We start from the raw sequence: 27,148 nt of genomic DNA on the forward strand, positions 1-27,148 counted from the left end.
TGTTTGCTACTTTTCCACTCTTCTACAGTAAATCCCTTATAAGAACACATTGCAAAATATGAGCGTAAGTTTATTTTTATGTTTTTGTTATCGCATCAGAAACACATGAAAAGTTGCTTGAGTTCTCTTTCATAGGCTGCTTGATTGATCCACTCCTCCATTAGCCCTTCTTCAAGACTTTGCTTAAGCATGATCAAAACAAATTAACAAGGCAAGAGGCATGCAGCCGAAATGTTTTTCTTCTCCTGTAGATTAAAGATTGATGGTTCGAACATTTAAAAAAGGCTTTAATTTAAAATTTGAAAGAAAAAACAGAAATGTTTTGAACCCATTGACACCATATCCACTTTTACAAATCCTTAAAACATTGTTAAACTTCACTGAGATCATGTTACCTCATGGCTACATTTTACTTCTCTTGTAATCATTTTTGCCCATTTCCCAGTAGTTTACCTGTTTAACCCTTGTTTGTGTGATCAAGGTTGTTGTTTTTTTAGTGATAATAAACATGCACTAACAGACTGGCGCCAGCTACCACACTGAAAGATGCTCCTGCTCTGTCAAAAGCCCCTCCTGCTTGCTTACCAAGGCCTTCTCTTTATGCTGCTGGAAAATCTCCCACATGCTGTCAGTGCAACACAAGAGATGACCGTGGGTGCCTCAAAAGATATTCAAAAGAAAGAAAGAACGAAAGAAAGAAGGAAAAAAGAAAAAAAGGCTGTTGCTGCCAATAGACGCAGATTGATTTTTGCATAGAAGAAACAAGAAGCTGGGGAGTCTGTGTAATGAGAAATAGCTACCTTTTCTAATCCCATAGGATACCATTGTGATTCTGCAGCATCACTGGAAGGTTTCTAATAAATATATCACACCTGTATAACCTTTCTAACACATCGTTTTAGGGTATCTAATGCAGTAGCCTGCATTTCTTTTTTTCACCTTTAACATAAATTGTATCTGGTGCAATTTTGAATAGGAATGAAAAAAAAACTGAACAACTGTCCTCAGGGTCCCAAATGGTGAGGGGTGAGCAAAAACGAAGGTTTAGTTTGTGACATTACTTTGTGTTGCATTGTTTGCTTTACATTCCCATATCGCTTGATATGATAGTCTGTTTTGAAGAAGGTTGCTGTGTCACTGTATCCATTTTTTTCCTCAAGAAAGTACAAATCAATAAATTAATGTATGCATCTACATGAGTCTGCAAAGAACCTAAAGTGAGATAGAGCTTTAGTCCAGAATACAGTTTCAAATATATGTACACTCTATTTATATAGGCTATAGAGCATTGGCAACTTTACAGTTCTTTTTTTTTTACTGTGAAACTACTGAAGAAGAAATACTCTTTAATTTAGAAAAAAATTAAATGAACCTAAAGCAGATAGAGCATGGTGATGAAATATTTCTAATCCTGCAGCCAGCTCAGACTTGGATTTAAGTGCAAAAAACTCTCTGCATGTCAATGATCGAAAGGAATTTTAACACAATTGTAAGGCACAACAGACCGTTAATCAGTCGCACAACTGTCATCATGATTTTTATTCATTTTTTTAAGGAAAAAAAAGATTAATAGTCTGCTATAAAGTCACTTAATCGTTATTTTGACAACAATTAACATAAGAGAGATTGTTCAGGCCTATTTGTGTTCAAGCTTTCTCCTACAGTGAAACCATTTTGCAATTTAATGCCAAACATGACAGCAACATAGGCTTAAAAACGGTGTTTTAATATATACATTAATATTGTTTGAAATAAATATTGGGTCAGGTTGTGTATGCACTGCTTGAAAGCAAAATTGTAGATTTGCATTATTAACCACAGTTTACCTTTTTGAAATGAGTGCTACATCAAAAATTAAAAAAAGGAAAAAATAAAACTAATAGAAACGTGGTCGAAGAGAATTAGCTTTTGTCAAATTAATGTGATCTTATGCTGACATCTGCTGGAGGTTGTTTGTAACTGCATTAAATATAAATTTGTACTGTATTTTTGTTTTGTTTTTTAAAGTTTAATAAACTTTTAGAGAGCGGAATGACGTGCTTTACATTGTTGTTCTATACAAATTGTAACAAAATTAAAGTCCCAAATTAGATAGTTTTTAAATGCCCTTCAAAAAAACCCCTCTAGTCACCGTTTAGTAACCTCGGAGACCTTACATAGCTTAACCAATCATATATCCGCTTCTTCAACTTTGACCAATCACAAACAGGAACGCTTCGAGGTGAATGTTCGGCTTGCGCGTGGTAAAAACTGCTCGGTCGGTAACTGTAGAATTGTAGTGCTGCAGGATCGGTGAAATCGAGCAGAAAACTGTTGTCAGATCTGCGACGCGCGCCGGTGTCGCAGACATTTTTACGTGTAAGTTCCCATTCAACGTCAACGACAGCACTACACACGGCATGTGAGGGAGCAGACGGCACAGGATGCTCAGTCAGAATAATGACAATTAACCCGTAGGAGTGTGTGTAATTTTAAAACTGGGCACTTCAAGGGTAGTAGTAGTAACTTAATTTAGCAACTGACGGAACAATGTTTCGACAGACGAAGTCAGCGCTCCAGAAACTTCGATACTTAAGGTGAGTTTTCCAAGACGTCCTGAAGCTAACCGTTAATTAAGGAATTGTGTGTGTGTGTGTGTTTTGTCGACTCTGTCTAGACAGAAAGACAGTGTTAACCTTGATGTGTAGTTCAAATATTGTTACTTTATATACAATAGTAACACAAGACTGATGAAAAAGCTGATGCAATCAATGATCAGAACCTATGGCTTCAGAGTTAGCGTTACTGTTTATAGCCATAGAACAGTTATTATTGCTTTAGGAGCTGTAGTAGAGGTTAAATGTCTGCATTTTGCTCACTAATGTTCCAGTGACGGGTAACGATACTTAATTTCGGGTTTGATAAAGGCTTTCTATGAACCTGCACAGGTGTTGTACCATTTCAAGTCATTCTGAGATCTGTTGTGATTAGTATTTGCCTGTGGTCCCAAACAGAAATTGTCTTACTAGACTTCTTACCTGGTGGGTGGACATGTCTGAAAAGAAATGGTGGATATGGTCAAAAAGTCCCAAAAAAGTGCAATAGTGCTCAAAAGTCTTGAGTCATCCCTCATTTCTTTATAGTTTCATTCCAAGTAGCTATACCTTCTTGGCATTTTTAATTTTTCTTGAGCAGTAGTTCTCCAGGCTTTCTGATGGTCATTCAAAGTTTTTCTTTGGGCATTGGCTTGTTTATGACTGGCTTTCAGTCCAGTCCTTTAACCTCAACATTTTCAGAGGAATATCATAACTGAAACTTTGGCATCTACTGTAAACCACAATAACCATTATTAAATTATTTATTATGATTATTTTGTATGATATATTTTGTATTCTTTGTAAAGATACCTACTAAACTTTGCACTCCTTTTTTCTTTAAGTTTCAATGGACAGCAGCACACATGGAGGCTGAAGAGCACTTCAGCAAGAGAGAGGGCCCTCCAGTACCAACCAGGGCAGATGATCCATGGCTTTACGGTCAAAGAAGTAGGAACACTTTAAATTTTGGCTTGACTCTGTTAGGTGACATTGATGTAGTATAACTAAGTTATGTGGCGTCAGCTTGTAAAATATTTTAAGACGTATTCAAAAATGTGGAACTGTTCTCTACAGGTAAATGAGACATTTACTGATTAAAATGTGAAAGATCTGTTGTTACATTTCTTTTATTGTTGACTGAACTTGCATTTATCTTGCTGTGAGCTTTGATCCTTTATGAACCTGCTCTCAAACCATTTGTCATCATAGTTGCTAATTCTGCTCCTTCCCAGGTTGTAGCGGTCCCTGACCTGTTTCTCACAGCAGTGAAGCTGACGCACGATAAAACTGGAGCTCAGTATCTGCATGCAGCACGTGATGACTCCAACAACCTCTTCAGGTTAGCGTTGTGGGGCTTTTTTGTTTGTTTGTTTGTTTTGCTCAAGTCACAACAAAACTATATTTTAAAAAAAATCTAGCCTTTTAAAAATACTTAAAGTCTCTCTCGCTTAGTGTCCAGTTCAGGACGACCCCCATGGACAGCACAGGGGTACCACACATCCTGGAGCATACAGTGCTGTGTGGATCTGAGAAATATCCCTGCAGAGACCCCTTCTTCAAGATGCTCAATAGGTCACTGTCCACCTTCATGAATGCATTCACAGGTATGGAAGCATAACTTGGACTTCAATTGACTGGGTGACCTCCAAGTCCACGAGAGAAAAGCTGTGAAAGCTTGTTCATTAGTCATGTAAATTCTTGCACAGTAATGTGTTTACATTTGGATTTTTTATATTTATTCTTAATTTATGTTATTTATGTTTTTTATATTTACTTATTGCGTTAAGTAATAACAATGAGTGTTTCCATGCACCAAATAAAGTTCATTCTCAGAAGTGCAAGCTAAGTGGTTATTTAATCAAAAACCAGTCATTATTTTATCATTCAGCTTCAAAAGAAAATGAAAGATATTCTAAATGAATGTTGGTTATTTACCACATTTCTGATGAGACCTTTCCCATTATTCATAAACAGCCAGTGACTACACCATGTATCCGTTCTCAACCCAAAATGGGAAGGACTTCCAGAATCTTCTGTCGGTGTATCTGGATGCAGTTTTTTTTCCTTGTTTACGAGAGCAGGATTTCTGGTGAGTTTAAATCATCGTTGTGTATTTACATTTATGAGTGCAACTGCAATTAAGTTTGTACTGCAATCAAGTGCAAAACGGTAAACAAGTTTGATTTTCAGATATGATGCCGTTATTGAGGTACTTCAGTGATGAAAAGTATAGATTGTGTGTCCGATCTGTTCTCTCTGATGAAATGAATCTACCTGAGGGGTGAACTACAAAGTTAGATTAAAGTGAATCGGCCTCATTAAGCTATTAAAGTCTGAGGTTTCTGTGTCAGTAAAGTGGCATTATTTATCTGGCTAAATCAGCATGAATCACCAAGTTTTAGTTTGAAGTCGTCCAGAAGTGTCTTGTTTTCAACAATTCTTTTATTTACAGCATGTTTTAGGTACAATGTGGAGTCTGTGCTTGGACAATATGTTTCACATATACAAGCTGATAAAGTGTACCGTGCAAAAACCACTGAAAGAAGGGCAAACTGTATGACACATTGTTTGATCTGAAGACAAACTGAAGTCATTTGCGCGGCTCTTTTGTTAGGCTGTGGGACAGTAAACTTTGATGTTTAAATGTATTCAGTTTAAAGTTCCAGATTTCTTTTGTGCTGTCGACACCTGAGAAATAAAACAGGAGGGCGACTTCACTCAGTGTTAAAATAAAAATCTTAATTTTGTCGCTTTATGTGATGAAATCTCTGCAGCAGTAATCTCTTATTCTGTTTACAACAAGGTTACATTTTATTGTTAATTCTTGGTTCGTTATAGATTTTTAATTACCAGTTATCCTCATCATCATCACCTCTCTGATTGAACTTGGTGTCACTCATGGATCATTTTGTTCAGTCGTATGTCTCATGAAACCCTAGTTTTTATGTGAGCACAGGCAGAAGCAGGAAGCCCAGCTTCAAAGATAAAACTGATAAACACCAACATAATAACATAATACCTGTTATCACCGACTGGGGTTTTAGGTTTTTTGTTGAGCCAGCTAAGAAAGCCTGGCTGTCTGATCTGATTGTCTGTGGTTTATTTTCCAGGCAGGAAGGCTGGAGGCTGGAGAATGAAGACCCCACAGATCCCAACTCCCCTCTAGTGTTTAAAGGAGTGGTGTTTAATGAAATGAAGGGTGCTTTTGTAAGTTGACACAGCCACAAAGCTTCTAAATGTATAGAATATAATATTTTCATAAATGCATCTTTTTTTGTTCCCCACCTCGCTCTCTGTTACAAACTCTCCATCAAATGCAAAGCAAACAACTCTTTTGTTTGTGTTTTTCATACTTAAAAAGAAATACTTTACTTTCATATCACTTTTTTCTTTCTTTCTGTTTTTTTAAATCAGTAAAAACTGCTTGAGGCAGTTCACACTTACAGGAGCTTTTAAAGACTGCATAACTTAAAAAAAAAAGAATAAGAAGAAAAAAAGCTGGAAAGTAACAAATTCTTCTGAACAGCACTCCTGTTTTCTTTGTCTAATAAAAATTGTCACTCTGGCACTTTAACTGTGTAAATAAACAGCGTTCAGCCTTGAACTGATAAGGTGGTAGATGACAAGAAAACACTGGATACAAGGTTACACTGTGTCTGTGTATGGACTCAAAAAGAGTAAGAAATATGATTTTGTTCAAAATTAACAGAGTGCCTGCTGCAAACCAACTTTAAGCTTTTTCATTGATAAAAACAGAAAATGGTTGGTAATAAATATTTAGTTTAGAATAATTTTTCTTGCTGCGTGTACTTACAGTCAGACAACGAGCGTCTGTACGCCCAGCACCTTCAGAACAAACTGTATCCCAACCATACCTACTCTGTGGTGTCAGGGGGAGAACCTCTGGCCATTCCTGACCTTACATGGGAGCAACTTAAACAATTCCATGCCACACACTACCATCCCAGCAACGCAAGGTAAATAGGCATCCAGAGTTACTTTAAGATTATGACTAATTATGGTTGAAGCGTTTTGGGGTTATTGTGTAAAATAAATGTGAACTGGGAACACTAGAATATCTTGCACTATAAACAAATTAGATTTTTATGTTTTTAAATGTTTTCTTACATCTAGGTTCTTCACTTATGGAGATTTGCCTTTAGAGCCTCATCTGAAGCAGATTCAAGAAGAAGCTTTGTCCAAGTTTGACCGTATCAACCCGAAAACAGAAGTTCCTTCTCAGCCACGCTGGACCAGTCCTGTAAGCTCACATTAAGCGTGTCTCTGCTGCAGTGTGTGGGAGTGATAATCGACTTCTCTTACACATGTTCAGTGCTAATTTTGCCTTGAATCAGATAAACAAAGTTCTGTTTCTTTTATCATTTCAAAGAATGCTTTTAGTTGCTACAAAAGGTAGTTGAATATTTGATTTTTTTAATATTTTATTTCTTTTCTCAGAAAGAGGACCATGTGACTTGCAGTCCTGATCCTCTGGCTCCAGATCCAAACAAGCAGAACACAGTGTGTGTGAGCTATCTGCTGGGAGAGTAAGATTATATCATTTATTTCCTGCTGTGTCCTGCAGAGATATCTGCTAAAAATCAGTTCAACATGAGATGTAACCCCACATACTTCTTCCTCCATTAGAGTTGATTTTTTTTTTTTTTTTTACTTCAATTAGGTTGTTTTATATAGTCCTTTTTGTAGATAATTTTTCAACAGCCATTTTAACCCATAAGAACCCACTGTGACACAGGTGTCACCACTGCTTCACACATTAAGGAAAGTTCCTGTTAAAGTTTCAACATTGACTCTCCCATAGTTTTCCTGACAGTAAAAATGGGTGTTTTTCTTATTGTTGTTTCTCTCTTTAGCATCACTGATGCATTTGAAGGACTCACTCTCAGCCTGCTGTCTTCTCTGATGATCTCTGGGCCAAACTCTCCCTTCTACAAATCTCTCATCGAACCCAAACTGGGAACAGACTTCTCTTCTGTTGTTGGGTATGTGTGCAGGCGTTATAACATCCACATCAAACCTTTAATTTCAAGTTTTATAACTGATGCATACAGTTTGGGTCTGTATACCTAGTTACTCTGTTCACAAATTCTCTTACCACTTGTTACGCAAGAATTCCAATTAAGCATCCTTAACCTGCATGTACTTGAGGAGTATTGATGCAAGTGTTGCGTCCTGCAGATATGATGGCAGCACCAAAGAGGCGTCGTTCAGTATTGGACTGCAGGGAGTTGATGAGGAGGATATAGAGAGGGTGAAGCAGATCATCAGCCAAACCATCGATAAAATTATAGAGTAAGTCCCCTGATCAAGTTTGCTTTCTTGTCAAACTTTCCTTCTTTGGCGTAACAAACTAAAGCCTATACGGCAACTGTTATCTTGCACTTTATGTAGCAGATTTAAAAAATGTAGGAAAACTAATAAAACATTGTATGCTGGAAAAATCTGTCAATTTATTACCAGGCAAAATAAAAGTCATCGGTCTTTCTAATGTTCTTGTTTTGTTTTGTTTTTTGAGTGTGTTCACAAATTGGTTAATCATTTAGTTCCATTGGTGAGCAGTGGGAGGAGGCACATCTAGCCTTGCCACTTATAAGTTACAATTTACAAAAATATGACAGACTTGTTGTATTTACTGAAAAAACAATATTTCTGTAACATTTATGCCTCAGGACTTTTACTTTCTCTGCACAGAGTGAGTGACAGAATACAGCAGGATCTTTACTGTAGGGTTTAAAGCATATGTATGACTTAAGATTTAATTGTTGAAAAAAGCTAAAACAGGAAGGAAGGAAGAAGTGAAAAAATAATTTTCACACTTGTCGTTTAACAAAGGAATGGCTTTGAGGAGAGAAGGATTGAGGCTCTTATCCATAAGCTTGAGATCCAGATTAAACATCAGACCACAAACTTCGGCCTGTCTCTGGCCTCGGTGAGTTTACTGTTGTTTATCTGTGACCTTTATTTTGTTTTTACAACTACAGCGGCACTTGTAGTTGTAAAAGCATACCGCCTACGTCCAAGTATGTCTTTGCAGTGCTGTGTTTATTAGTGTGTGTTCCTTTTGCATAAAACCTCACATTGAATGTTTGTTTCCCCTGTTTTTGTGTTTAATATCTGTACAAATCAAGAATGTGAATTTATCTGTTGTTATTTTTTGGGAGGCTGTCTTTGGTACAGTGTTTAGGAGTTTTATTTGTTATAAGGTATAAATAATCCTAGTAAATTCCTCACCAAAAACTTGATTCATCTTATGTTATTAGTACATAGCTTCATCGTGGAACCATGATGGGGACCCGGTGGAGCTGCTGCGAATCAGCGACAGTGTTGCCAAGTTCAGACAAGCCCTGAAAGAAAACCCTCACTTTCTCCAGGAGAAAGTCAGGCAATACTTTAAGGTGATTTAAGCACATAGTGTTTGAAATATTTTTTGTTTGTGTGTCTTCATTAAATTATTTTACTTATAGGTTCAGGGCTTTACCATTTAAAGTTGTTGGGAAGATAAATTGCACAGTTACAGGCTGAGTGTATAATAAAATACTTTTTTTCACTGTTAAATACAGTTTATTTCTTATGTTGTAGTATCTGAAGACATCTCCTGAGTCCTTTGGAGAAATAAATGAAAAAAACGTATAACATAAATAAATGCTTTAACAAGGATAATGAAGAGCAGGTATTTGCTAACAAAGGATGCCACCTCGGATTAATTATCATTGACTGGCCTTTTAGGAGAACACACACCGACTGACTCTGTCAATGAGCCCAGAGGAGTCCTACCTGGAGAAACAGGCCAAAGCTGAGGAGGAGAAACTTCAGAAGAAGATTGAGGTTCTTTCTGACAGCGACAGAAAGCAGATCTATGAGAAAGGTAACATTTGAACATGTGAAGATTGATCACTCGTGGGTGTAATCTGTTAAACTGAATATTACTGACCTGAAGCATTGTATATTAAGACAGGTCTGCATTCAGTAGATGTTAGTATAATGTGATTTTTCTTCTTGGAAAGGTCTGGAGCTGCTGGCTGCTCAGAGTCAAACCCAGGATGTCTCCTGCCTGCCAGCGCTCAAAGTGTCTGACATCGAGCCAACGATACCCATCACTCCTGTTCAAATAAGCACTGCAGGTGTGAGTCTACACTGATTTACAAAGAGTATGTAATGAAAACTGTGGTCTTATATAAACTGTATATAGAGCACTTTCTCATTCTTCATAGGAGGCGTTCCGGTCCAGTACTGCGAGCAGCCCACCAATGGTTTGGTGTACTTCAGAGCTTTGTGTAATCTCAACACCCTTCCAGAGGACCTCAGGGTTTTTGTCCCGCTCTTCTGCAGTGTTATTACCAAGTGAGTAACCTGTCGGTGTGCAAGACCAGAACAAGATGAATCTGAAATGCGGTGCTTACTAGCAAGGATTAGCGCTCAAGAGTACTGGTAAATGTTTCTTCCTGCTGATACATCATTCTTTAAATAGTTTTAAATCTTTCCAAATGAAGTACTTATCAAGTTTTCTGGATTAGTTTGTGCTGATTAATACGACAGACTGAAGCTGATCTTTGAATTTTTTTTCAGCTTTTAATATTTATTTTATTTTTAAATGCTATTTAAACCAGTTTAGCACTGAGCTGGAAATCTCTTCTGGATTTTCTGGTTTGCCTGTTAATATTTGGTGTTGACTCATATGAACACAGTCTTTTGGGACCTGAATAAGATAAGTGTGCTGTGGTGTAATCACAGTGGAAAACATAAAAAAGATTAGGCTGTTGAAAAAATTTATCAGACTGTGATGCAATGCCAAATGGATTGCACAATGGAGTATTAAAGATTTTTCAATTGTCTGATTGTGTGTCCGCATATGTTTGTCTGTTTAATTAGGATGGGCTGTGGAGCTCTGGACTATAGGCAACAGGCCCAGCAGATGGAGCTGAGGACAGGGGGCATGTCTGTTTCCACTCAGGTCATCACTGACTGCAACGAGCTGGATATATATGAGCAGGTCAGTGCCAGCTAAGTGTGTGTTTTAAGCCAATAACACTTTTCTATCTGTGATCATTTCTGTGTGCAAAATGTAAAACAGAAAGTAGCTTTCAGCTTGATTCCTTGTGTTTTTACAGTGGAATGAACTGAATTTGTTGGCCTCTCTGAAAAGAAATAACAAATGAAAAATAATAATAAATAATCAAATAATTCATGAAGGATAGAATTAAACTTTAGACCAAGACTTTATCTCTAAAGACACTTCAGTGAGCTCTTAGCAGTTCCTTGCTGTGGTTGAAGATCTGGATCTCTACCTTCTGTTTCAGGGTATCCTCTTATCTTCATCGTGCCTGGAGAGGAATCTTCCTCACATGTTTCAGTTGTGGAGCGACATATTCAACAGGTAATTCCTCCCAGCTGTTTATATTTCCCACTGCTAGCGACACCAACAGATGGAACTGTCAGTTAATGGGTCTTATTTTGTCATTTAGTCCTCACTTTGATGACGAGGAGCGCCTGAGGGTGCTGGTGATGCAGTCAGCACAGGAGTTGGCCAATGGTATCGCATACTCAGGTCACCTGTATGCTATGACTCGGGCGGGTCGTCACCTCACTCCAGCTGGAGACCTCCAGGAGACTTTTGGTGGGATGGAACAGGTATCTTTGTACATTTTAATAAAGGCCTAACCTTTCAGAAAAACCCAGCGATACAAAAATCTGCTTTGTTTGTTTGTTTTCTATTTTCTTCTGCTTATCTGGGGACGGGTTGTGGGGGTAGCAGCCTAGACAGAGAACCTCCCTCTCCCCAGCCACCTCATCCAGCTTGTCCGGGGGAACACCAAGGTGTCCCCAGGCCAGCCGAGAGATATAATCTCACCAGTGTGTCCCAGGTCTCCACTGGGGCCTCTTCCCAATGGGACGCAGGCGGTTCAGGCATCTGACCCAGGGAATCATCTCAACTGGCTCCTTTCGATGTGGAAGCGTAGTGGCTATAGTCTGAGCCACCCTTCAGAGAAAGTTCATGTCTGCCGCTTGTATTTGCAATCTCGTTCTTTCGGTCACTAGCCAAAGCTCGTGACCATAGGTGAGTGTAGGGATGTAGATGGACCAGTAAATCAAGAGCTTTGCTTTTATGTTCAGCTCTCTTCACCTCGACTGACCGGTACTGTGTCCACATCACTAAGTACTTATCGACTGCCTCCAAAGTCCCACAGGCTAACAAAGCCTGATAGGATTCCTTCTTCAGCCTAATGGTTCCCTTCACCTCAGGTGTCCACCATCTGGTTTGGGGGTTACCACCACCACAGGCACCAACCACCTTCAGCTCAGTGCAATGGACCATGTTCAGGAGCATGGTCCGTTCGGACTCGATGTTTCCAGTCTCACTCGGAATGCTGTCAAAGCGCTGCGAGGGGCAATCATCAACCTGCGGACTATGGATGACAGTCAGGACCTCTTCCCTGTTCCGAAGGTGCCAGGAACAAATCCTCTCACCCACCAGGAAAAAACCCAACATATTGGCAGCAAGCTAAGGGGATACTAATATATCCACCCCAGCTTACCGCCTCTCACCAAGGGCAACTCCAGACTCAGACAGATTCAAGCCCCTCTCCAGGAGACTGGTTCAAGACCAAGCCATGCATTTTCAGGCCCAGGCCCACCCAGGCCTCATGAACTAAGTCCCAGCAACTAGGCGCTCGCCCTCAGGCACCCTCCCCGGGCCTGGCTCCAAACTCCATCCAACAGTGTCTTGCGTCAAAGAAAATGTCCTGTATTTTTAAAATCACTATCCATGTTATTTTAAATTTCTGCAACAAAGGGTAGAGATGTGATGGTGTCAATACTTTGGAACCAATCCTTCATCTTCTAACAACAGGTTACGTTTATGAAGAGAACAGCTGCGATGGCAGACCTCAGCCAAATCATCCGAACGTTACCCAGGATCAAAATACACCTTTTCAACCCAGACAACATGAGGTGGGTCTATAATACACCTGCTATAGGTAGACTTTATCTTTATTTCACTGTAAATAGTGAACTATAAAATAGTGAAATATCAGGCACTCAATGCTTCTTATTTTAAATGTGTCCATATAGATGTGCAATCAACTCAACTCCAGAGAAAGTATCTGATGCAGCGGCACACTTGGAGGGTTTTATAAAGGATGTGGCTAAGAACAGAAAGGAACGCAAACCTGTCAGACCAAATATTATTGAGGTGAAGTTGAACAGTAAAAACAAAATCTGTGTAAATGAATTAATTCGTTGTTATAATCAATCCAATTTTTTTTAATCGTTGTGTTTATTGCAGAAGCCGATAAACCCTCTTGATGACAGTGGCCCACGAAGAAAACTAATATCAGTAAGTTCAATTGTTACACATTTTTTTTATTTCTTTTTTAATCCACTGATACATTTTTGAAAAATTGTTTTGTTACACTTAACATCTTCATAATTCAATAAATAATCCATTTCTGATTTAGAATTAAATGAATTTGTGGTTTTACACTTTTCAGGAGCCAACCTTCCATCCATGTCCAATGAAGACTTTCTTTCAGATGCCTTTCCCTGTCAACTTTGTCAGTGAGAGTATTCGCACAGTGCCCTTCTCCCACAAGGACTATGCCAGGTAACGACATCATTACATCCTGCTAGCAGCAGGTAAATTACTGTAACACAGTTTATGGGGTGTTTAGTGTGTTCTTAATTTTACTGAAAATGTGTTGCTTTTTTTCCCTCAGTTATGCATTTGTAATAACTGCATGCAGTAAACACTTTCTCTTTACTCCTTCATTAGTTTGTGCATCTTAGCCAGGATGATGACAGCAAAATTTCTTCATGGAGAGATCCGTGAGAAAGGCGGAGCTTATGGAGGCGGGGCCAAGATAGGAGGAGGCCTGTTCACCTTTTACTCTTACAGGTGGGTAGAAGTTCAATACAAAGGTTTACTCTGTATCAAAAACTTGTTGCATTTATTACATTTTTCTCAGTTGACATGCTGTGGTGACTTTGTGGTTAAGGCAGGAAACATTTCTGGATGCACTTCAGTTAAAAACCATTTATGACAATCTATTCTCTATTATCAAAACAGTTGAAATGCCCCAAATTTGTCCCATCTCTATCTAAAACAGAAATGGAATATGATTTTGCTAGTTTAGTGGAAATGCAATAATTGATTCCAAGACTCCATTTTCCAGATTTTTAAATGTTAAAGTAATTATATTTGATTTTTAAGCTGAACATATTTTGTTTTTGCACTTTCTAAGTTAAAATATGTAATTTTAACATCCACCTTGGAGAAACTGCAAATGAAAATGTGATTGTAGAGTGGATAAATGGACAGACAGGCTTAATCCCTATTTTAAACCTTAGCAACGATGCATAAACTGATTGAAAGTTCAAATTATGATAAGAATTTCAGAGTGGTTTGACCTCAGGTGTTGTCTCTTTTGTGTCCAAGGGATCCAAACACAGTGCAGACATTATCTGCTTTTGGTAACGGTATCGACTGGGCAAAGTCAGGAAAGTTCACCCAGCAAGACATCGACGAAGCCAAACTGTCAGTCTTCTCAGCGGTGGACTCACCTGTGGCCCCCGCAGACAAAGGTGAGGTGCCATCTGAGTGATGAGGTTCCCTGAAAGCAGCTGCCTGGATCAGTTTACATCAAACCTTTAAAGGATTTTAACACATTCTGTCCTGACATGAGAATGAATCTGTAAATATTCAAAAATTCAGACTCTCACAGCCAATGTGGTGCACATGCTACCTTCCTCCCAGCCCTAAATATTTTGCATCATTTTAGACTTGAAGTAATAATATCCAGCTGAATTTATAGAGCAAATAGATCCCTTAGCTGAAACTGTAATTTCAGCATTCTTTATGTTCTGATGTAAAGCTTGTGACTCTGTCTTTGGTGCAGGCATGGGTCAGTTCCTCAGTGGGGTCACGGACGAGATGAAGCAGAGTCACAGACAAAGACTCTTTGCTGTTGACCATAAAAACCTAGTGGATGTGGCTGAAAGGTAAAACTGACAAATCCTGCAAAATGCAGTTTGTCAACATGCTAAGTAGAGCTTTCTTATGCCCACAAATTAATCTTGTTTTTTCTGCAGGTACCTCAGTGCTGGTCAGAAGACGTGTGGCGTTGTCATCCTGGGCCCAGAGAATGACGTTATTAAAAAAGATCCTTCATGGATTATAAAATAGTCAGTAGATATTTTCAAATTGGTCATCCAAAGAACAAGTGTTATCTCAGAAATGTTTTAAATGGTGGCAAAAAGAAAGCTGAACTGCACAAAAGAAAGAGAAGAAAGTGACCTGATCAGTGTCTGCCATTTGAAATACTTGTATGACTGCCTATTCATATTCTGTTATGTACATATTAGAATTAAATGCTACATCGTGACATTGGAATACAAAATCTGCCTTTTTCTTTTGTCACTGGCGAGTCACTAAAACACTTTATTCTTGGGAGAAAGAAATTAGTTTCCCCAAATATTGACTTCATTTGTCCAGTTTTTAAGATATTTGTGTAATATTTCTTCCTGGGCTCAAATACTTTAAAGGTATTTTTTAAACAGTAATGTCTCTTTCCACAATCAGTGTCCCTGTTGTCCTGGTAATTTACTGTTTTTTACAGAATTACTTCCTGTCAGAGAGTACTTAAACCAAAGTAAATCTCATGGTTCTGCTAGTTACTGCTTTACCAAGATGGCTGCAGATATTTTGAAGCCCCTGTCTAAATGAATGGATAGAAGTTATGGTAAATGGCCTGTATTTATATAGCGCTTTAACAATCCCTAAGGACCCCAAAGCGCTTTACATATCCAGTCATCCACCCATTCACACACTGGTGATGGCAAGCTACATTGTAGCCACAGCCACCCTGGGGCGCACTGACAGAGGCGAGGCTGCCGAACACTGGCGCCACCGGGCCCTCTGACCACCACCAGTAGGTGGCAACGGGTGAAGTGTCTTGCCCAAGGACACAGCGACCGAGACTGTCCAAGTCGGGGCTCGAACCGGCAACCTTCCGATTACAAGGCGATTACAACTCTTGAGCCACGATCGTTATACTGGTGTCTGTGTGAAGTTGCACAACATTACAGTTTAATTTGTGACTCAATCCAACAATCAACATCTCTGGCTCCTCCCATCAAACAAATACAAAGAGCCAACCACATAAAAGCGAGGTACAATAACACAAAGCAGTTACAGTTTCCACACAATAAATGCTTTATTACTCTGTGAAAGAACACGTCACACTGCCAGCACATAAATGTTGTGTAGTCTCAGACACTCTCCTTCTCACTGAGGAGCTACAGCAACAGCCAATTGGACCACTACAAGATGCCAGACACAACGCCCAGGGTGGATACAAAGAGCAAAGGCAACAACACAACACACACACAATTAGCAGGTGACAGGACACACAGCCAGCTTGTCCCTAAACCCCAGAAAAAAACATCCTTCAAGTTTTCAACATTTTATAATCAACCTGGTCAACACTTTGAGGTGCGACACTGAAAGCATGTGACCCTCGTGAAATATATTCTCTCTGTATAAGCAGCTTTAGGGGGTCGTATTAAATATGGGGCTCAAAGTGCAGTACAAGGTAAAGGTGACAAAAGCCGGATTTCAGCCAAGCTGTGTTTACACACCATTTGCTCAGCTGCATATCTTCAAGTAATAAAATTAGATATAGCTACTCTTTAGGGGATAAAATCTAAATTACTTATACAGTACATAATGAACAGGGTCCATATATATAATGTGTGTTTACCTATATAATACTTTTAGGGATCTATAAAATAAAATATTAGCGCTGCTAGGAAGTTCATACTACTTAATATAATCTCAAATCCAATGACCCAAAATATAGAATCCCCTCTGAAAAGTGCCGTGACTTTACCATTCAATAGATCTTTTAAAATAACCTATCTTTTATAATCTACCTTAACATATTTGCAGTCACTCAGCAGCTGATCAGTCAGTGAGTGAGTAGCTGTCACTGTTTTGTGAAGCTGTTGTCCTGTTGGAGTGAAGCTCTGCGTGTGGAAGTGAGGCGGTTCAGATGGCCGTCGAGGTGTTGCTGTCTTTGGGTCGGACCCGCGTCACGTGTTCCAGCTGCCCGGAGTCGGACACGTCATAGCTTGTCTTATACTTGGCCAGGATTTTCATTAGAGGACGGAGCTTTAGCCACCACTGCTCCTTAGGGATCCTGTGACTGAAAGTAGAGAATAGACGAATGTTCTTTACACCTCATCTTTTTCTTCACCACAGATTAAACACAGAGATCTTTAAGCAAGATTAAAACAAAAGGCCTGCTTCTTTAACTGCTAATTTAATGTCTTGCACATCATGCACTTTATAGAATTTCAGAGGATTTGGGACAGAATATTTTCCAGGATTGTTCTTAATAATCTGCTTCAGATGCATTAGCAGTACTTTTTGTTTTTAACTAGGTTAAAGACCTGCAAATGGTCCTCTTAAATATTTGCCTCTCACACAGAGTAAGTAAGCTCAGCTTGTCTCATTTTAAACAAATGCAGGGTTGTGAGCTGCACTGCTACAGATATTAAACAATCTTCTTACACAAAGTCTGTCTCGTCCCGGAGCTGCACCACAGGCTGAAAGACCAGAGTTCTGCGACGCATCCCCAGCAGGCATGCGGTCTCCTCCGAGTTAGCAAACACTCTCCCTGCAATGAAGAGAAGCATCAGCTTTTGTAACTGAGGCAAAGCAATTTCACACCTAAATGTTCTGCATCCTCGCTGGAATCAAGTGTCACATTTATGTGCTTGCCTCCTTTGTAGGACTCCTTGAGTGTCCGGGTGATCCACTGCATGGCTTTGGCTGCAATTTTGGTACCAAAGTTTCTGTCAAAGGGAGATGGAGCTCCTCCCTGATGAGGAAAAAAAAGTCATATTTATTCAAAATAAGGACATTACATATAAAATATCACAAGTCTAGTATCTAAAATAATGTTAAGTGTACTTTTCTGTTATAATATAACTCAAATTTTTTGATCACTTACAATCAGCAACATAACTCTACACAGTAATGTCTGCAATATTTCCCAGATAGACAGGATGGATGGATAAAGGATAGCAGCTATTTTGTGGATTTGGCTCCTTGCATCACAGACTCATTGTCATCATTGCTGATAAACATATCAAGCACAGCATCGCATTCATTTATTTGTGCACGTGGCCAACCTGCTGCATATGACCGAGGATGTTCTTCCTGCAGTCGAACACTCCTCGCCCTTCCTCAGAGTAAAGCTGGTAGATGAAATCTGTGGTGAAGTTCTCGTTGCAGTTCTCATTTCTAAAACACAGCACAAGGGCAACAGGCCGGTTAAGGGATCGCTTCACCAAATAGCAAGCGCTACCTTAAAAGAAGATGCTCTAAATAATGCCTGAACCCATTTATCAACTAACAGAGGACACAGAGTCACCAGGCTGCTAAGTCTCCACACATCAGCGTTCATGTACCCTTTATCCAGGCTCTGCTTTTCACTGCATCCATGCACAGAGATGCTGTGATGCACCACGATGTTTGAGGGCATCTTAAAATAATGAAATTATGCAGGCACACAATGTCACCTGCACTCTGTTCAAAATACAACGTTTGTCCTATTTCCACAGACCTCCGTCCTGCTGGGAGCAATTTCCATCAGCATGGTGGTGCAGTGGACTAAAATAACCTCAATAGAGGACATGAAATAAAGTGTAAGGTTAATCAAAAATCTTTTATTTGCCAAAATGGTTTTATATACATAATTGAGAAAGACTTATTTACAAAAAACGCACTGCAGGATGACATTTAAAAATAGAGCATTTTGCATTTTTTGTTCATCGCACACGTACAGACAGGTCCATACAACAAATCCCACAGGCTTCTGTAAGGTAATGCATCTAAATGTAACTTTAAAGAATGAAAGTGTTGAGCCTCACCTGAGCACCAGTCCCCTCTGGATGCTCGTCTTCATCTTCTCCGTCAGATGCTCCACGTTGGCCTGAAAACACAGTCTCTTACATTAAACCTGCAACAGCAACTCTCACTCTTCAATCTCTCATTGCAGAATGAAGAGCTGCAGGTAACATTTACACCACCAAGGGGCGCCATATCTTGTCTTTTACCCAGCTGGTGAGCCCAAGAGGGTTAATGCATCAGAAATGCAGGTTTACGACACCAAACACATGCACTTTTTACTGCTACTCATTGTGATCACTGAAAAAGTGGGGTTTTTTTACCTTTTCATGCATTTTTATGGTTGAAATTCTTTGTGACACGTACTAGTTATAGTTCATATTCAAAGCCAGACTTCTAAAAAACTAAAGTATGCACTGCGCCCAGACTTTTTAAAAAGAAAATTAGTTTAACAAAATTTACAGAGCATAAAGAACTCAACATTATCAGATTAAAATTAAGTAAAACACACAGACAAAATAAATAAAAAGACAATTAACATTAAAAGTGTATGTAACAGGAACATTGTAAACAACAATAGTCCTGACGTCTCTAATCTCCCTGACCTGATCTGTGTTGATGAGATCTGTCTGTCATTGAATGACTGATGCAGCTCAGAGGTTATTAATAAATTGCTTCATGTGCACTGCTATAATCTGGGTCACCTGCACAGCCCTGAAACATCCAGGCAGAGGCACTGATTGACTAACGAAGCTTCTGCACTGCACTGCGATCGGCCCTGCTCCATTACTGCTAAGGATGGAAATGTGCAATGTAGTGAAAGGTATTAGGCTCATTTCCAGCTCTATATCGCTTATTCTGAACTGTTGATTCATAATCCAGTTCAGGGTTGGCTGGAAGTCTGTGTTAGCCCTGTGACAGAAGAAGAAAGTGGACGGATGCTCTGATTTTTCAAAACAAGCCATTTTTACCCAACTTTCCTCTGACTGGCTGCCAGTCGTAGACAGAAAGCTTGAACATTATGTGGGTGGCGCTTCTGTGTGCTCACAGTTGTGTGGCTGAGATGAACATATTAGGAATATCTGTCCTTACTGACATCATACAGAGCCCGAAAATAAATAAGCCGTGTGAAACGGAGGATTAGGAGCGGTTTGAATCCTGAGTTTATGCTGTTGCCCTCATAAATGGTGTTACCAATAAAATCCAGTCATGAAACATTCAAAAATAAATAAATTGGAATTCAAAAAGGACTTGACAGGGATCGTGGCTATAAGAGTCATCGAGAGAGTAAAAGGTCTTGGTATTTTATGATGATGAGAGGAGACATGAAAAGAAGGCATTTTCTGTTGGATGCAGACTTTTTCTCTCTAACCTGAAGGTCACGGATGTCAAATGGCTCCTCGTAGATGTAGACGGTGTCGGCGCCTGCAGCCAGACCACCCACGGTGGCCAGGTAGCCACAGTAGCCCCCCATTGTCTCAATGATGAAGACTCGCCGCTTGGTGCCACTAGCTGACTGTTTGATGCGGTCACACGTCTGATTCACACACACATAAAACATTATACAATCATTAAACAATAAAAATCTGTTCACTGCGGAGAGCATGCAAAGCAAAACACACTGTACACCCAAGTAGAGCTGACAGGAATATTTTATTTATCCTGATAATATAAGAAGGATTTGTGTGGAAACATCTGAGCTTTTTGATTGTGGGTGAGAATTGGTAAATATGTCATCACTTTGTAAAATTAAATTAAAAAGAAAAGAAATCTGCATCAGCTCTACTTTAAAGTACATAAAATAGCTGAGTGTCCTTAGAGATGCACAGGTTGACTCAGTAACTGTGAGTCAGGTAATCTTAATTACATTTATAGGTTCTTTAGTTTTCTCGTATAGAACAGGGGTGTCAAACATATGGCACAAGGGCCAAAACAGGACTGTCACAGGGTCCAGTGCAGTCCACTATGTAAAGAGTGGAGATAGCAGGGAAACTTGGAACCTTTCACAGAATTGTGGTGAGTCATCATTTATTTTACAGCCTGTCATACCACACTGAAACTAATTTATCTGATTTGGCAGATAATCTCTGAAGTGGCAGTAAACTGGCTGTAAGTGGACAGACCAGGGCATGAGACTGAACATTTGCTTATTTCTTCATCATCAGTTTTGTGGAGTGGAGGATTTATTAAATGCAAATATTTTCAGGATGTACAGAACATTTGCAGCAAAAGACTTATTCTGCTGTGATTTTATTTCAGGCCTCGCCCAGTTGAGGTGTAATTAGACAGTATGCAAATGATTTTGACACCCCTGATGTAGATGGTCGCGGACTGAGAGGGTTTTTTTCCCAAGAATAAATAAAGAAGAAAGGAGACTGTAAAGAACTGGTAAATTGGCCATTAGAGCCACCAGAGTCAACCTGTGCGTCCCATTATTCTAATCAGATGAATGAAGGCTTCCAGATGGGGACACTGCAGTGTCTTTTCCTATTTACCTTCTCAAAAACACTCATATTTTAAACCTGTCTTGTATTCTTGTTGGTTGGCTTCACCCATCTGGTACCAAATGCACAGGAGGCCAGAAATAATCAACACAGTCAGTAAAACACAAGAACAGTCACTGACATGCATCGTGCCATCTCAGCTATTCACACAGAAAGAAAAAAGTGTACTCACTGACACACTCGGGTTTTACTTCTGTTTACTCATTCATCTCTTAAAGTTTTAGTAGATGAATTGGAGTACATAGTTCAAACGACTGCACCTTGCAGGACTGGATCCAGTTAACCAAGTCTTTGCTATACTTTCTTTGCCCTCTTTGCCTTGTTTTTGTACATGCTGAATAAATAATAAAAGTACATTCTCTGCATCCTCCTGGATGGTAACAAAAGATAATAAAATCCTCATATTTCAAATACAACAAACCAATATTAATGCACGTAAAAAAATCTGCTGTGTGCTGATCAAGCTGTCTTTATTTTAGGATTTGTGTGAACAACAACAGTTTTGACACTTTTAAACCCAATTTTTATTAACGGTAACACTTCAGCATACCTGTAGCTCTTAATATCTCCCCTCATCTCCTTTGCTGGGCCCTTACCTCCACAATGGCGTTGAGGGATGTATCAGCTCCAAGACTGAGGTCAGTGCCAGGCACATTGTTACTAATGGTGGCAGGCAATATGCACATCGGGATGCAAAACTCCTCGTAGTCAGCCCGGGCCACATACAGCTGCAGAATGGACTCAAAGGCCTGATGGCGGTAGCCGTAATATGGAGTTAGACCACTAGAGGGAAGACTACACATCTAAAAATGTCAGTGTGTCCTTCAGTGGCTGCTTCATGGTGCCCAGTGACTCCCTTGTCTTGTATCCTTCATTATCATGAAAGCTAAAGCTGTTTGCTAATCAAATGCCAAGTTGCAATATCACCGTGGATGGATGGATAGTTTATAAAACACCATTGAATGCACTTTTCTGTTTCATACTAGCAGCTTTTTCTTAAACAACACAGCCCATATTTGTCTGAGCTGTCAGGTTTTTATGTTGGAAAGGAGTGTCTGTGATGTACAAATAAACCCTTTACTGCACAGAAGATCATCAGCATGAAATCATTAAGGTGTTCCTTCTCATCCTGACAGGAAAAGCTTGTTACCATGAAATTCTGAATAGTTTTAATTTCCCATTTTCTGACATATAATTCTTTAAAGATGGTCTACTATACACTGTACAATATTCACAAACCCCAAATTTGTTTGAAATTATAACCTGCTGCAACTTTAAGGGTTAGCATTTCAAAAGGAAGGATACAAGATAAAGAAGTAACTTTAACTCCAATGAGACCATGAATATGCAGCTCTGCGTGTGTGTGCATGTGTGTTTGTGTGTGTGTCCTGTACTGTGTGCCACTGGCTGGCTCTCTCCAGGAGTTGGGGGGACTTTGGCTTCTCATTGGCTGAGAGGAAATGGAATGAGGAAGAGGGGTGTCGACGCGACAAGTAGATAAAGCTTGCGAGGTGAGACTCGGGCAACGTTTCCTTTTATGTTCAAGAAGCAAAGAGGAAGTTTTTTTTTATTTCTATTGGGTTTTTTTTGTTTTGTCTGAAGACAAGAAAGGCTTTATCAGCTAAGAACAATAGGAACTACAATGTAGACCACAATCAGTTATGCAGCAAACAAACTTACTTCCCAAACGCACTGCGTTTCAAGAAGAACGTGCAAACAGTGTTCCCGTTAGATTGAACCTTCCTGCTGTCCAGTTATCTGCCTTTTACAAAACACACAGAAGACCGCATGAACACGCCAGGGTCACGCACCAAGAGCATGCCACAACACATTACTGCATGCCCTTACACTTACCTGGGACCTCTGCTGACCAGCCCGCATCCAGCAGCAAGTGTTTTCTGCTGTACTTCATGCTGATTATTAACAGTCTAATGTCTGCATCAGCTAAACTGAGCTGAGTTATTTGGCATAGTATGCATTGCCTGTCCTAACTGTAAGGTCTTGTTTCTATTATCTTATGATTGTGTTTATGTGAAAGCAGTAGGCCTGTACTTTCCATTTAGTTCTGCAAAAACACCAGTTTGGTTGTTAAGCGGGAGGCCAGCGTTTACACAAAACATTACAGAGCACTAACACTGAGTGCTTCTTAAAATGTCTCTGTCATGTGACCTGAGTTTCAGTTAGTGAAACTACGGCCCTTCAAAGTGAAAACTTGAAGTTAAAAATCTTACCCAGGCACAGCTGATTTCATTTCAGAGTGAACCAATGAGCAGGTCAGAATTTCAAATATTTGTTTTTTAATCTGGCTTTTTTTTTTTTTACTACTGCTAAGCTGACAAGATTCAATTAATGGCAGCTCTAAGCCCACGCACAAGATTAAAAACCAATTTTTGACAATTTATACTAAATAAGAAACAATAATAATAATATATTTTCAATTTCTGAATTTAAACTAGAAAACAAATGGATCCTGTAAAAAGATCTAAACTGTCTTGACTTGTTAACTAAATTTTACCTACTCCTTGTTAATGCAAGGATGCGAGCAGGCAATCAGCAAATCCCGAACTCTGTGCATGTGTGTTAAGTCTACAAACACACACACACACACACATTCTCTCTAGCCCAGCCACACTTACGTCAGTAATGGCATTCAGAGCAGTGTCTGAACCAATGCTGAGGTCTGAACCAGGTATATTATTGGAGACGGTAGCAGGAACCATAACCATGGGCACACAGAACTCCTCATATTTGTCCCGTGCAGCAGAGAGTTCCAGTAATCCCACGTAGGCCTGCAGCAGTGAGAGCCAGCATCTTAGTGGTCATTGAGTACGTACACACAAGTGGGGGAAAGGTGAAGAGATCTAATTCCCAGGACTTCAAAGGTGCGGTGGACAAGAGGACACAGGTGAGTTTTGAGGGGAAAAACATGACAGGAAGAGTTGGAAACTTACTGGAGATAGCAAAGGTGTGTCCAAAATCCATACTACACTCGAGAAGAAGATATTATCTACTATAAAATGGAATATAGTCCACTAACTGATTCATGGGCTAGCACCAAAAACTGAGCATTGCACAGCTTTGATTTTGTCGAATGGAAATCAAATGTTTCACTTTATTCACAAACTTCTGCAAGATGTTTCACTTTCTTCATCAGCTACAGCAGGAGCTAGGTACTACTGTAAAAAAGAGTCACTGCATTACTAAAAGTGGCTTAGGATAACATTTGATTACAGCTAAAATTTTAGCCAATCATAACTATGATACATGCAAACTAATAATCTGTTTGCTTTAGGAATCAGCAAGAAGTTAACTTGTGGTGGGCGTGAAGGAGGAGGCGGCTTTGAGGTGGGAGGGATCTGCTGATGAGAGATGGAGCTCAAGAAATGGAGTATGAAAATGAAAAGTCAGCGATGGGATGAAGAAACGTCTGTGAGGAGTGTACTGTTAGGAGAAGCCAAGGGGAGAGAGCCAGGCCAATCATGACGGGCACTGAGACACACACAGGAAGTCAGTGTTGCAGCTCAGGACAAAGACAGAGACAGCGTTCATTTTTGGCCAAGCTACCAAAGTCAAAAACTTTTTCTTGTAATGACATGGTTGAATTGTTAAAGTTCTTTGTTAAAATAAAAGTTTTAGGCTGGCTTCTTTTAATCTCTCAATTGGATAAAGAGCTTAAAAAGCATCAAAATACCATAAACATCAATTTCAGTGTACTGAAAATCATTAAATCTATCTATATACATGCTGGCTTTGCAGCTTGGCCAACAGTTCATACTGACCCATGGACAGACAGGGAGAGAGCCTTAAAAATGTAAATATGTCTTCATTATATTTTGAAAAAATATTAATATAGAAAATGTGTTTTGCAAATTTAAAATGTCAAACAGGGTAAATTGGTGAGAAACAAATGGACCAGAAAATGCTGAGCAATACAACACATGGCAATTGTAAAATGCTGGTGGGAGACGGTGCTTGATAATGCTGATACAATAAGGTTAGCCAATTTTTTTTACATTACACAATAACTCTGCTTTCACATTATCAGTAGCTTTTTTTAATGAAACAATAGCTGAATTTAAGATTTTTCCTCATTGTATTTTTCTAAATAATAAAAAATGTTCAGAGATACAATATTGATAAAATGTGATTACAAACAAAATGCTTTAATTCGCAATAACCAGGAGGTTGTACATACCTCAAACCCTCCGACCACAAGCAGAGCATTGATGTTATGAATCCTCATCTGCTCAGCAATCTTATCCAGATGTTTTCCTGGAAGAGTTCTGACACATAAAAAATGATTCGTGATAAAAAAAGCAAAGGTGATAACACTTTATCATGTACATTTAATGTTAAAGTATTTAACCTTTCTCTTGTGTTAGCTTTCTGTCACTATCTTTTATGTTAATGGGCAGTTTTGTGTCTTAAATCAACCAAAAACTATCCTCAAAACAGTGGTTTATCATTCAAATTGTTTATAATCTTTTGGCTATCTTGTTAGGCTTCCTTATCCATGAAAAGATGGGTTTTAATATTTTTCCTGTGGCCCTCAGGCTCTTTCTTTTTGCAGCATACCTCTCATTTTCATTCCAAAACTATAGTAAATTAAACTCAAGAGATTAGAAAAAAAATTGTAGCAACGTAACGCCACATATCTCTAAAATAAATTATTTTTTATGTCAATATTATTAACTATAGTAACATTCCTGTGTAATTCTATCGATTCGATGCACAGAATTACACATCAAGGCTGCCCAGATGTTAATCTACTGTCACCTGTGCCTCTGTGTTGAACATTGGTGGAAAGAGCCCCACCCATCTCTCCCAGACATCCCTAATGGGAGCTAGCATGTCAGGTTTGCACTAGGATCTCTGTTGTAAAATCTGAGGACTCTTGATATCATTCAAAAGGTCTGCGTGACATTTTTGCCTGGAATATGTCTGTGAAGGTTCTCAGTCATCCAGGTCATCGTAGTCAAAGGAGTTTGCAAAGAAAAGCGTCTGGACTTCTTTAAGTTGCTTGAAGACGTTTCACCTCTCATCCGAGAAGCTTCTTCAGTTCTAAGGTCAAATGGCCGAGAGTCCCAGATTTAAACCCAGTGGGAGTATCCCCCCAAAGAGGGACAAAGGACCCCCTGGTGATCCTCTAATGTGAAAATGTGTTTTTTCACATTTTGGACAGAGAGGACAGATGGTTTGAAAGAGGAGTGAAAGAGGCCATCTATGTCCACTGTGAGCGACCATCTTTGAACAGAGGCGGTGGTTTACGACACCAACTGTCTGTCATCTATAATCCAGTTTTGAGTTCCCTCCCCAGACGCCTTAACGCCCACTCACATCCTGGGCCATCTGATCTCAGGAATTCACATGACAAGGTGGGGCCAGGTTTCACAATGAGCTCACCCGAAACCCTGGCTGATTAGGTCCCACACCTGCTTTCACACCTTGGCGCATGTGATTAGAGGATCACCAGGGGGTCCTTTGTCCCTCTTTGGGGGGATACTCTCACTGGGTTTAAATCTGGGACTCTCGGCCATTTGACCTTAGAATTGAAGAAGCTTCTCGGATGAGAGGTGAAACGTCTTCAAGCAACTTAAAGAAGTCCAGACGCTTTTCTTCGCAAATTCCTTTGACTTTTGCCTGGAAAATATGTCTGCCTGTCGATGCTTCCCACATACCATCAGTGGTCTCATTGCTGGATTTGTACACTCCAGCAAGTAGAACACCAGTATAGGCATCCAGGTATTCCATGTCAATATCATCCTAAATGTAGTCATGGAGTTTTCTTCCTTGAAAATTTGTCACAGCAATGATGTTTCTTTAGTGAAAATGGCATAAACCCATCAAGTTGTCACTTATTCTTGTCACAGCAAACCTGGTAATCACAGGGTCATTTTGATGACACTTGCAGCAGTTGGCCTGCCAAGTAAACCAGGAGGTACTGCAATCCCACAGATGTTACCACTTTCTTTTTACTCAGGGAAGGAGGCATAAAGGTAAAGAGAGAAGCCCCTAACTTCTCTCTGACAGTGTTAGTGAACTCACATTGTGTTTACGATTTCAGTTTTGGCACTAATTATTGTTTTGCAATGTTATATTATAACAGGGTTGAAACCGACCGTAACAATACAATGGTCATA

At 39.5% G+C, this 27,148-nt stretch overlaps 2 protein-coding genes across 5 annotated transcripts in view; one reads left to right on the forward strand and one right to left on the reverse strand.

The window, feature by feature from the left end:
• The first annotated feature begins 2,256 nt into the window (after nt 1-2,256).
• On the forward strand, nt 2,257-14,989 carry pitrm1 (pitrilysin metallopeptidase 1). The gene is made up of 27 exons (XM_031754394.2): nt 2,257-2,576; nt 3,419-3,524; nt 3,809-3,915; nt 4,029-4,180; nt 4,551-4,665; nt 5,687-5,783; nt 6,393-6,553; nt 6,711-6,837; nt 7,035-7,123; nt 7,451-7,579; nt 7,776-7,889; nt 8,430-8,526; nt 8,858-8,992; nt 9,324-9,462; nt 9,602-9,718; nt 9,809-9,938; nt 10,467-10,587; nt 10,895-10,971; nt 11,060-11,225; nt 12,445-12,545; nt 12,666-12,786; nt 12,880-12,930; nt 13,085-13,197; nt 13,366-13,488; nt 14,029-14,174; nt 14,489-14,591; nt 14,682-14,989. The coding sequence occupies exons 1-27, from the start codon at nt 2,530-2,532 to the stop codon at nt 14,773-14,775; spliced, it is 3,078 nt and encodes a 1,025-aa protein (XP_031610254.2). The 5' UTR covers nt 2,257-2,529; the 3' UTR covers nt 14,776-14,989.
• A 667-nt stretch (nt 14,990-15,656) lies between these two features.
• Nucleotides 15,657-27,148, reverse strand: part of LOC116331632 (ATP-dependent 6-phosphofructokinase, platelet type-like) — a 34,957-nt gene continuing 23,465 nt past the window's right edge. For 2 of the 4 annotated variants that reach the window (XM_031754375.2, XM_031754374.2), the window contains exons 15-22: nt 25,204-25,291; nt 23,645-23,797; nt 19,877-20,041; nt 18,528-18,589; nt 17,787-17,898; nt 17,374-17,473; nt 17,164-17,269; nt 15,657-16,795 (exon numbers count right to left, since the gene is read on the reverse strand). In XM_031754375.2, the coding sequence (XP_031610235.2) occupies nt 16,639-16,795; nt 17,164-17,269; nt 17,374-17,473; nt 17,787-17,898; nt 18,528-18,589; nt 19,877-20,041; nt 23,645-23,797; nt 25,204-25,291 (943 nt within the window). In that variant the 3' untranslated portion in view covers nt 15,657-16,638. Of the gene's footprint in view, nt 16,796-17,163; nt 17,270-17,373; nt 17,474-17,786; nt 17,899-18,527; nt 18,590-19,876; nt 20,042-21,604; nt 21,758-23,644; nt 23,798-25,203; nt 25,292-27,148 lie in introns of all 4 variants that reach the window. The other 2 variants (XM_031754376.2, XM_031754373.2) reach the window with 1 other exon arrangement.

The sequence above is a fragment of the Oreochromis aureus genome, linkage group 18 (assembly GCF_013358895.1).
Source record: "Oreochromis aureus strain Israel breed Guangdong linkage group 18, ZZ_aureus, whole genome shotgun sequence".
Taxonomy (NCBI): Eukaryota; Metazoa; Chordata; class Actinopteri; order Cichliformes; family Cichlidae; genus Oreochromis; species Oreochromis aureus.

What these genes read in the sequence shown, in the direction of transcription:
- pitrm1 (XM_031754394.2), top strand. Translation starts at nt 2,530, where the DNA reads ATGTTTCGACAGACGAAGTCAGCGCTCCAGAAACTTCGATACTTAAG. An exon ending in CTTTTGGTGGGATGGAACAG is followed by an intron (nt 11,226 to 12,444) that starts GTATCTTTGTAC and finishes TTCTAACAACAG; the next exon opens with GTTACGTTTATGAAGAGAAC. An exon ending in CTAGTGGATGTGGCTGAAAG is followed by an intron (nt 14,592 to 14,681) that starts GTAAAACTGACA and finishes TTTTTTCTGCAG; the next exon opens with GTACCTCAGTGCTGGTCAGA.